Source organism: Wickerhamomyces ciferrii, contig 00248 (genome assembly GCF_000313485.1).
Source record: "Wickerhamomyces ciferrii WGS project CAIF00000000 data, strain NRRL Y-1031 F-60-10, contig 00248, whole genome shotgun sequence".
Classification (NCBI taxonomy): Eukaryota; Fungi; Ascomycota; class Saccharomycetes; order Phaffomycetales; family Wickerhamomycetaceae; genus Hansenula; species Hansenula ciferrii.
Window position 1 is genome coordinate 1 of NW_011887492.1, and position 11103 is coordinate 11103.

At 29.5% G+C, this 11103-nt stretch overlaps 6 protein-coding genes across 6 annotated transcripts; 2 read left to right on the plus strand and 4 right to left on the minus strand.

The window, feature by feature from the left end:
- Window positions 1-2282: 2282 nt before the first annotated feature.
- Window positions 2283-2837, minus strand: CYB5 (Cyb5p; the record flags this gene model as incomplete). The annotated part of the gene is made up of 1 exon (XM_011273358.1): window positions 2283-2837. One exon carries the CDS (start codon window positions 2835-2837, stop codon window positions 2283-2285), a length of 555 nt encoding a protein of 184 aa, XP_011271660.1.
- Window positions 2838-3573: 736 nt separating this feature from the next.
- Window positions 3574-4551, plus strand: AGE2 (GTPase-activating protein AGE2; the record flags this gene model as incomplete). Its single annotated transcript, XM_011273359.1, has 1 exon — window positions 3574-4551. One exon carries the CDS (start codon window positions 3574-3576, stop codon window positions 4549-4551), a length of 978 nt encoding a protein of 325 aa, XP_011271661.1.
- Window positions 4552-4678: 127 nt separating this feature from the next.
- PIC2 (Cu/Pi carrier) lies at window positions 4679-5809 on the minus strand (the record flags this gene model as incomplete). Its single annotated transcript, XM_011273360.1, has 1 exon — window positions 4679-5809. One exon carries the CDS (start codon window positions 5807-5809, stop codon window positions 4679-4681), a length of 1131 nt encoding a protein of 376 aa, XP_011271662.1.
- A 448-nt stretch (window positions 5810-6257) lies between these two features.
- FMO2 (dimethylaniline monooxygenase) lies at window positions 6258-7790 on the minus strand (the record flags this gene model as incomplete). The annotated part of the gene is made up of 1 exon (XM_011273361.1): window positions 6258-7790. The coding sequence occupies one exon, from the start codon at window positions 7788-7790 to the stop codon at window positions 6258-6260; it is 1533 nt and encodes a 510-aa protein (XP_011271663.1).
- Window positions 7791-7935: 145 nt separating this feature from the next.
- On the plus strand, window positions 7936-9866 carry BN7_6075 (uncharacterized protein; the record flags this gene model as incomplete). Its single annotated transcript, XM_011273362.1, has 2 exons — window positions 7936-7951; window positions 8572-9866. 2 exons carry the CDS (start codon window positions 7936-7938, stop codon window positions 9864-9866), a joined length of 1311 nt encoding a protein of 436 aa, XP_011271664.1.
- A 176-nt stretch (window positions 9867-10042) lies between these two features.
- On the minus strand, window positions 10043-10876 carry PDS1 (securin; the record flags this gene model as incomplete). The annotated part of the gene is made up of 1 exon (XM_011273363.1): window positions 10043-10876. One exon carries the CDS (start codon window positions 10874-10876, stop codon window positions 10043-10045), a length of 834 nt encoding a protein of 277 aa, XP_011271665.1.
- Window positions 10877-11103: the final 227 nt, after the last annotated feature.

Genomic DNA, 11103 nt, shown 5'->3' on the forward strand with positions numbered 1-11103 from the left:
TGGTAGCTCCCTATATATTAACTACTTAACGTCTTTATTCTTTTGATTTATACCAAATTATCACAGATCAATTCTATTATTTTATATTTCATGATTTGATTGGAAATGATCTCATATGCTTTTGCTTATTATTGGTCGGTTGTTATAGAATTGTGTGTCTTTATTTCTTATTAAGTGGTTTCATTAACTTATTAATATAGTAATAGTATTATATTATTAATTATTTTTTAATACACTTAAATAGTTGTATATAAGGAGATTTATGCAGTTTGTCGACTATATTGATTTGACAACTAGATCTTTAAATATATACATTATGTTTGTTCTTAAATTGATTATAAGTTTTTGTAGATTTACCGCTAATATGCCACTGCTCTAGTCTATTGTATATTTATAAGCTAGTGATTATCATTCCATAATTGAGTTATTAGATATCAGGATATATCATAGACAAGTGTAGTGATCACTGGATCATCTGATACTTTTCTACTAGTGTACTATTCAATACTATAGCGTAAATTCTATTTATTATATATACAAGCTGTTGTTATATTATGTTATAATGAAATTAGCCGCTGTGGTATATTAATTAGAATAGTAATTATGAATTTAGAATATAGATTTAAATATATTGATTAGGCGCCCCAAAGATTTAGATCAATATATAACTAGTGATGAATTACGTATGGATCAGACTTTGACATCAGTACTTTATATACAATTATCAATATAATCATCATGACTACTAGTTAAAATAAAGCTTACATCCACAATACTTTAAAGCATCATAATAACAATCTGTATAATAAGAATCCACTATATTTTACTATATATATAAAAACATAAGAACGTATAATTAAGAAATTACGATCATCGTGTTTCAATCACGTCAGCGCTTATTCATGACTTTATGTAATTACATGAATTTCTTGGCGGCAAATTTACTATATATAAACTTTATCAAATCCTTTGAACTTTTAAAAGATAAATTATTAAATATAAATTCTATATTTTATTATAAATTTGAGTGTTTCACATGTTTTTTGGAAAATATCTATAGATGTCTTGGTTCTCAACAAATTCTGGTACGTGGTCATTGTAATTATTGATCCAGGCTTTGAATCGATCACATTTATTAACTTGTTTTCGAATATTTGAGATCTTAATTTATTGAATTTCATAATTTAATGGTACTAGTGCATATTAACTTGATCTTATAATATTCATATACAATATGTTATAAACTAAAGTTGCTGCATGGATTAGGTTATTTCAATATATTATTACATAAAATATACATCATGTAAATTGATATAATTTATGTTTGTCCTAGCTGATGATATATTTGCAGACAACTAGATTAATATTTCAATATTATGTTACGTTTTTTCAATTCATTATAAGTTTTTGTAGATTATAAACAATTGATATAAATGTACTACACCCACAATTTGTTCTAGTTATACCTAAGAATAAGATGAGAATAGAACCACAATTTAAATAGATATATAATTGAATGATCTAATCCTGTTCAGTCTTCTGTATATATTGTTGAGATATCTCTTAATTATGATATCTCCTAAGTATCCCAAAGGAATACCTAATTCATAGATATAACTTGGTTTCCTTGTTCTCCTAATCGGTATAGCAATTATAACTTTAATTCTTCCTTGACTTCCTAATGTAGTAATAACTTCAACATGATCACGCCAGCGCTTAGTTGTTAATATAAGTTAATCAAGATCTATTAATGAAATTCTTGGCGGCTAATTTGATTTCATGTATATAAACTTTAACAAATCCTTAATTTATGAATTACTTTTATATATAACTGCAGACTATATTGGGTTTTCTAGTAAGATTGCATGTTTTAATATTTTTAGTGTGGAATCCGTAAAGGTCTTTTATCTCATATATATATAAAAGGCTGTACTCATTCTCTTTAAACCAAGCTGAATAGATCACATTTTATCTAAATTATATTTGAATTTTGCATAATTTAGTGGTACGTATTAACAATTAACTTATATTTATATTGTTAATAAATTACTAACTGCATGAAGGTTAATATAATTTCAATATATGTCTACATTTTTAAAGATTCGATGTTTGTCTAGATTGATAACAAGATCTTTATATAATGTTTACTATGTTTTTTAATCAAAGCTTTTGTAGATTTACCGCTATTCCATTTAATTAAGACTATTAGTTTGTATACTGAGCGGTTAGTAAATCTACATCTCAATATCTCATCATTAATCAATTATTCATTATCATAGTCTTTAATTATCATCTAATTTGTTTTTTATAATCTGTAAATAGGAAAACCCTGCCATGATAGCTAAAACTATCATGGCTATATTAAAATATTTATCATTTAAAAACTTCTTCCTTCTTTGTTTCTTAAACTCTTTAAAGAATAAACTTTCACCAAGACTTAAGTTCTTACTATGTTTTAATAAATAATCATCATCATCATCACTATGATCCACCATATCCAATTTATCTTGTTTAACATATCCAACAAATAATGGCTTCAACATCCTTACTGAATCTTGTGAATGTCCAACATCATCAAATGGTTCACTTGCATCTATACCGCCACATTCAAATAAAACTTCAGCTCCACCAGGATGTTCATCAATAATTGATGTAACATCATATATCTTACCATGAATAATCATCCATAAATCATTATTTGAATCATGTGTAGCAATTTCACTTAAAGTATAATAATTTTTTGTTGGATCCTGGTTCTTACTAAATAATCTTGTTTTTTTGTGTTTCTTTGTGTGATTCCTCTGTATTAAAGTATCATCTTGTGGTTTATGTGACATTTGATTCTTAACACTAAGGGATTGATTATGTCCCTTGGTTATATTTTGTAATATGGGAGTTTGAATAAACACTTTGAAATAATATCCCTTTTGATTAATATGAAAATAAATAAGTATGATGTACCAGCACCCTTTTTTTCTATATGACTTTTATGAATGTAATAAATATGAAAACAAACCAAAAAACCAAAACAAAGTTATGTATATGAATGATTATATGAATTGTTTAATCTTAATCATATGTATACTTGTTTGATTTGCGAATTCTTCTATTAAACAATATGATTCTTTGATTTAATATTGTAACCAATTATCTTCTACCTTATATCACCAATCAATACACCTAATCTTTCTTCCATAAACCGAAATCAAAGATCAAAACCTATAATACCCTTGGGCCTTCAGAACAACTGAGCTCATATATTCACTTCATTGTTCTTTTCATAAAAAACTGTTGAATTGAAAATACGAGAAATCAACAAAAAAACAGTGGTTACGTAAGAACCAATACAAAAATTATGTAATCGAAATCAAAATGACAGATTTACCCGGATACTACTCAATTACATAATCTTAATAGTGTGTTTTACATAATCTAGCTTTTTGTATGCGCGAAATTTCTGAGTGGTTTCAACATTTTGAACAGATCAACAAAAGTTTTGGAATTGAACTCTTGAATTCATAAATAAACAAAAGGTAAAAAGACCAAAGGGATCAAAGATCAAGTAATTAAAGAATGTCAAGAGTCAGAAAATCAGGTGATAAGAATCAACAAATCCTTAAAGCTTTATTAAAAGAACCAGGTAATTCACATTGTGCTGATTGTAAAACCGCTTCACATCCAAGATGGGCAAGTTGGAATTTAGGTATATTTATATGTATTCGTTGTTCAGGAATTCATAGATCAATGGGGACTCATATCTCCCGTGTAAAATCAGTTGATTTAGATACTTGGACTAATGAACAAGTTGAATCAATGGTTAAATGGGGGAATTCTAAGGCAAATTTATATTGGGAAAATAAATTCCCCAATGGGAATCATATACCTGATGATTCCAAAATTGAAAATTTCATAAGAACTAAATATGATTTAAAGAAATGGGCTGCCTCTAAAACTATACCAGATCCTTCAACTTTATCAAATGGATCAAATGGATCCGGAACAAATGGGTCTGGATCTATAAATAATGAAAATATAAATAATACCCAACAACAACAACAAGCACCTCAACAACAAAAATCAAACAATCTATTAGATTTAGAATTTGGTTCACCAATAGCTGCACCAAAACAATCTTCACCTCAACAACAATTACCAAAACCATCAACAAATCTTGAATCTTTAAACTTTTCAAAACCAACACAACCTCAACAACAACAACAACAAACATCTCAACCTCAACAACAACAACGATCATTAAATCAAAGACCTGATTTAAAGAAGTCTATACTTTCATTATATTCAACTCCTATATCAAATTCCACACCAAATTTACAAAATTCTAATAATAATCAATTTAATAATTTTAATTTATCTCAATCAACTTCAAATTTAAATAATATACAACAACAACAACAACAACAACAACAACAACAACAACAACAAAATAATGTTTGGAATCAATCACAACCTCAACAAAATCCAATCAATTCTTTTGGAAATCTTGGTTCAAATCCTTTAGATGATGATTTATTTAAAAATGTTTGGAAATAATTATAATAATTACTACAAAAAGTATTAGAAATATAAAATTTAGTATATATTACAATGAATTAATAATATATATATATATAGTATAGAGAAACAAGTTTATTCATATATATATATAATGCTTGTAAATTCAATGTCCACCAGTTGTTGGTAATCCAACATAAGCTTTAAATGAATCATAAATTAACCATTGTAATCCTGTTAAAGTACCAATCATAACAATTCTAACAGGTAATCCATTCCATAATCCACCAAATCCAATCTTACCATAAATTCTTGATGCTGCACTCATCATTGATTCATTTGCACCTTTATCATTGTTTATTTTAGAAACCATAACGTCTGCAGGATGAGATACAGCTGCACAGAAAATACCAGCAATATAACCACCAACAAATGAAACACCAGTTTGTTGTAAAGAACTATAATCTTTTTTAGGTTTTGGTAAATTTTTATAAATTTCTTCAACAATTTTTTCAAATGATGCAAATTTACACATTGTATATGGAATTTGTCTAAACCATAATGGTACAATACCTTTATATAAACCTGAAATACCTTCAACTGCAGTGATTTTTTTCCATCCATCTAATACACCTGTTGCATATGGTGGGATTGTTGTTTGAGTTTTAACTTTAATAGCTTCAAATGGACATAATGCAATATCTGCTAAAAATTCAGCACTTGCACTTGCAGCTAGATAAACACCAGTTTTATAGTTATTTGCAAATTCAGGTCCAACTAAATTACTATAAGTTTCTTTGAAGAATTCATAAAATCCATATTTACCAGCCCCTTGAAATGAGTAACCAATTGCTGTAGCACCTAACCCAGTCCAAATACCACCGAATCCTTCAGTCTTAATTATAGTTCTCCATCCTTGTAAATTTGATTTGTAAAGTGATGCATCAACTTGTCTACGACATTTAACAAGATCTAAAGGTGTAACTGCCGAATGAGTTGGTCCACAAGCTAAAATACCACCAAGTGTACAAGTATAATAATATTCTGCACTATAAAGTTTAATACCTTTGAACTCATCCTTGATTCCCTGATTTATTTTATGTGCTTCTGATTCTAATTTGTCTTCTAATGATGAATTGTTAATAAAATATTGGGATGATTTGGAAGCTGTATTGGAATTCAATAAATTTGATTCATAATTAGCCTTATAAGTTGAATAATAGTTTGATTCTGTTGTTGATGATGAATTAACAACTGGATTCTTACCAGGGTTGAAAAATTCCAAGATTGAAGACATATTTATATGATACTAGCAACAATTCAATGCAGTGTATTATAATATGATTGAATGGATGTATCTATGTATATAATATAGATCTATTCTGTTTTGCTTAATGTGGTTCATTGGAAAATAAGGAGCTGGTCAAAATTGCTCTTTATATAAACTTTTAGATTCGGCACTAACGGTAGATTGCCAATCGCAATATTCTCAAATCAAAAACACAATAAACCCAGAATTAATCACCTTTATTGAACTATAAAGTCATAATAGACAATTTGTAAATATTCTAGACTGAAAGCACAGACATCTCTTTCAATAACAATGAAATTGATAATGGTATTCTCTATTGTTTCGACATGTTAGTATAAAGCTGATTATGCACCAACGGAAAACGATAAGAAAACTGTCAAATTTAACTGTGCATATACCATATACCATATACAATTGTAAATATACAATACACTCATTTATCTTTTAGAACACCATTTTTAAATTCATAAAATAATCTTTCAGAATCACCAAAGCTTTTATTGATCACTTGTTTATACTGATCATCAGGTAATGGATTTGTTCTACCCTTTGGAGCTAATTCAAATAATGGATCAATAAGTTTTTCCTTTGCAGAATCAGTAGGATATTGTTGAAATCTCTTATCATTGGTTGATTCTTCGATTCTTTCCAATCTCCATTTCAATTGATCCTCTAATGGTGGTAATCTTTTGGATCCAGACCAAATACCTGCAACTGCACTTGCAGTGGTTTCAATAGCTCTCCAAACGGTTGGTGTATTTGGAATACCAACAAACGCCAATGTTGGTAATTTGATGTTAAAAGCATGAAGATATAAGTTATCAGCCTTTTTAGAGTAAATTGGTGATTCAATTGGATTGTTTAAATCTAAAAGGCCTTCCTGGAGATATGGCGCGTGATAAAGATAACCAGTTGCAATGATAATCAAATCAACATCTTTCAATAAAGAACCATCATTAAATTCAATGGTACCGTCCTGATGGAATTCTTCAACTTCTGGTTTGGGGATAATACCATCTGATGCAAAGACTCTATTCAAATAGTCAAAATTATGTTTTGGTGATCTTCTTGATAAATAAATTGATTTAGCCACTGGAAAACCTGTACTTATAATATTTGATGCTGTAGAACTACTACCTATAATTAAAACATTTTTATTTGCCAATTGTTCAGATGATCTATAAGTTTTGGCATGTATCAGTTTATTTGGGTATGATTGGATAAAAGATTGAAGACCTTTAATTTGTGGATAATAAGGTATGTTATTTTGACCTCCAGCAACAATAACTGCATCAAAAACTTCAGATCTCCAAGTTTCTGTTTGATCTCCATAATTTATTGTTCTTGATACTAAAGTCCAACTCTTGGAGTTTGGATTATAAGAAACTGATTCAACTTCAGTGTTAAATCTATAATACTTCCCCAAGTCATAAGTTGATTCTAAGAGCTTCAACCTTTCCAGTACTTCATAATGTCTTAAAAAAGGACGTATGGATGACTCGGATAACCTTGGAAGTTGTTGATATGAAAAACTCATTAATTCTTCTGGGATGTTTGTATATAAATGTTCATAAACGGCAGAATTTGAATATTGTGGATGAAGAATTTCTAAAGGCTTGATAACTTCCTTTCCAATCACCAAGTCTTTAGGAATTGGTTTCCTTGGTTTCAAAACAAATGGATCATTAAACCTTTCTAATTTCAAGGTTTTTGATGAAGGAACTGGGGGATCAGTTTTATCTAATGAAGCATTCCAAACACCACCAATTTGTGATAGCTGTTCAAACCCTTGAATCTTGGTAAACGCAGGCTCTAATGGTAATCCACCACCAACAGTTGAAATCCCATCCTTTGAAGTATGTAACAATTCATAAACTGAAGTAAGACCAGCGGGACCACCACCAATAACAGCAACACTTGAGATCTTGGAAGGTAATAATTGGGTTTCCGGTTGTGTAATAGTCATTCTGATGGATAGATTCCCCTGAATAGCACCAATATTCTTGATATAATAGAAACAACGAGATGAATGTCTTATATATAGACAGATACAAAAGATCCACAATAACCATAAAGCCACATCAAAGATGGTAATCTAACCTAAACATCAGATGGAAAGCAGCCAACGTATCATCCTATACTACCAATCTATCATGATCTAACTCCCATAATACCACATCTAAAACGTTCAATGACTTTGAATACTCTTTAGATGTGATTAGAAAGAAGTTGAAATTCAAATTTGTGTTTTGTTTATTTAAATTTGATTCAAAATTTACAAAAAAACAAAAACAAAAAATCGCTCTGTCATTACAACGGGTCACTATTAACTATGGGAATCTCTAAGAATATTCAATTATAAGCTAAAAACCGCATTAAAACTGGATGAAACACATTTCAGACAACAATAGCCAGCTTATATCATTAATATATTTAAAAAGCTATAATAAATCTAGTTATTTCTGAGTTTTGTCAACTCCGTTTAATTCTTCCCCGGACTTCACTCTAGGCTGAACCCTGGGCAGAGCGCTAGGCAGAACATTCCGATTTTTCCCCAGTAAATTTTTCAGCCCGTCCCCCTACCGGATCTTGCTTTCACCGACAAAAAAAATTACTTGTATAAGAAAATGGCATATCAAAATTACTAGGAAGGCAATTTCCACTAGAAATATTCAGAGTATCCATTGGAAAGTAAGTTTAAATTGAGATGTTTTGTTGAAATAATACATATTGACCAGCTATCATAGTGTCTGATCCTTATCAAGTCCTTGGATTAGAAAGAAGTGCAACTTCTATAGAGATTAAAAAAGCATATAGAAAATTAGCTTTAGCTCATCATCCTGATAAAGTTAATGAAGAACAAAGAGAAGAATCTGAAATTAAATTCAAAGAAATAAGTGCTGCATATGAGATTCTAAGTGATGAAACCAAAAGAGCAAATTATGATCAATATGGTGATGCTGATGGTCCTTCAATGAATGGATTTGGTGGTGGTTTCGGTGGTGGATATGGATATGAAGATGGTGGTGTACCAGATTTTGGACCTGATGATTTCTTTAATTTCTTTGGTGGAATGAGTGGCGGCCATCCAGGTATGAATGGTGAAGAAGCAAGAAGACGTGCTACCAAAACTGAAGATGCCAAACTAGATGTTAATGTTACATTGGGGGACTTATATAATGGTAAAACTGTTAAAATTACATCAAGTAGAAGTATCTTGTGTAAATTATGTCATGGTGAAGGTGTTAAATCTAGTGCTAAGAGTAAATCATGTGGTAGTTGTAATGGTGAAGGTTACATGAGAAAAATTAAAAGAGTTGGTCCTGGTATGGTTACTCAAGAATATGTTGATTGTTCAACATGTAAAGGTAAAGGGAAAATTTATAGATCAAAAGATAAATGTAAAAAATGTAATGGTGAAACTTTAGAAGAAGAAACAAAAATTTTAGAATTCATTATTGAAAAAGGTTCAAATTTTGGTGATTCTATAGTTTTAAGAAATGAAAGTGATGAAGCATATGGTAAAGAAGCTGGTGATGTTATATTAACAATTCATGAAAAATCTGAAAATAAAACATTTGAAAGAATACAAAATGATTTATATGCTGATTTGAAAATATCATTAGCCGAAGCATTATGTGGATTTAAAGATAAAATAATATTAAAACATTTAGATGATAGATTATTGAAAATTTCTACACCAACTGGTAAAGTTCTTAAACCAAATGATTTCCTTAAAATTTCAGGTGAAGGTTTCCCAATTAAAAATAGTTATACTTCTAAAAAAGGTGATTTATATTTAAAAGTAATTGTGGAATTTCCACCAGATAATTGGTTTGCAGAAAGAGCTGAGATTCAAAATGTTTTGAATATATTACCAGGCTCTAAAAAACATAATATTGTTGATGATTTAGATGATTTATCAATAAATAATATTGATGATGTTGATTTCAAAATTGTAAATTATGATCAATTACCAGAATATATTGAAGAAGATGAACAAGATCAAGGTCCTCAAGGTCCTGGTTGTACCCAACAATAGAAAAACTAACTGACTACAGCTCATAATCTTTGCAACGTAAATTAAAGTCATTAATATTAATCAAAACTGTATATAAACCAAAAAAATAAACCATGTTCCTATAATCATATCATCCATTTCTAATACTTTTATTCTTTTATTGTACAATGTTAAAGCGATCTCTTCAAAAATTCACTTTACTCCTCATCAATCAAACGTTGTAATTCAGCAATTGATAAACCTTCATCGAAAACTTCACCTTTCTTCTCATTACTCTTTGATCTTGCCCTGGAATTGAACGTAGGCTCCATAAAATGTGGTTGTTGTTGTTTGGAATGATTTGTGAAAGAATCGTTTCCTTCATCTTCAGATTCGGTTTCAAAATTCAAAGGATATTCTTGATAAATCTCTTCATTTGTTAATTGGGAAACTTCATCTGAATAATCAAATTTTCTTGGATTCATATTTCCTTCTTTCAATAATCTCAACTCTTCATGTGTGAAAGGATCATAATTTAATGGCTTGAAAGGTAAAGGATCTTCCCTTTGAGGTATGATTTCAATCTCATCATCAAAATGCTTTAAATCTATTGAATTTGTCTTAATTCCAGAATCTTGTGGAATAACAGCATCATCATTTTCATCATCTTTCAAAACATTTAGTTTTCTAGATATTGGTCTATTACTCATAGGCGTTTTCAATCTTCTTATTCTTCTCTTAGATGCAGATGAAGATAAATTTAATTCTCTATTGTTATGATAATCATTCAATCCAAATCCTAATTTCTTACCAGTATGATGTGCAGCGTTAACATTCTTATCTTTTCCACCCAAAGGGATTCTCTTCTTCACTTCATTATTATTTGTTGGAGTCTTGAAGTTGTCTTTTAATACTTGAAGTTTATTCCCATTATTGATGTTCTTGTTATCTTTGAATATTGTGGATTTTTTACCTGGTGTTTTAGGAGCTGCTTTTGCAGATAAATGGGCAGCATTCTCTTTATTGGCAAAATTGAACAGAGTAGACATCATACAACACAGCAAAACCAACCTAATTCAACTGATAAATCTTTTAGCTCCCAGTTGAAGCTTATTGCATTACCTCCCTTTGTTTATATTTTAAGTTTAATGATTCACGTAAAGCATTTTTGTGACCGCGAAGAGGATACAGCTTCTTTCTTGGTCGGAATTGGTTTAAATAACTAAACTCATTTTCTTTTTACACAACAACAGTATGACAGGTACAAGATCCAAAAAAT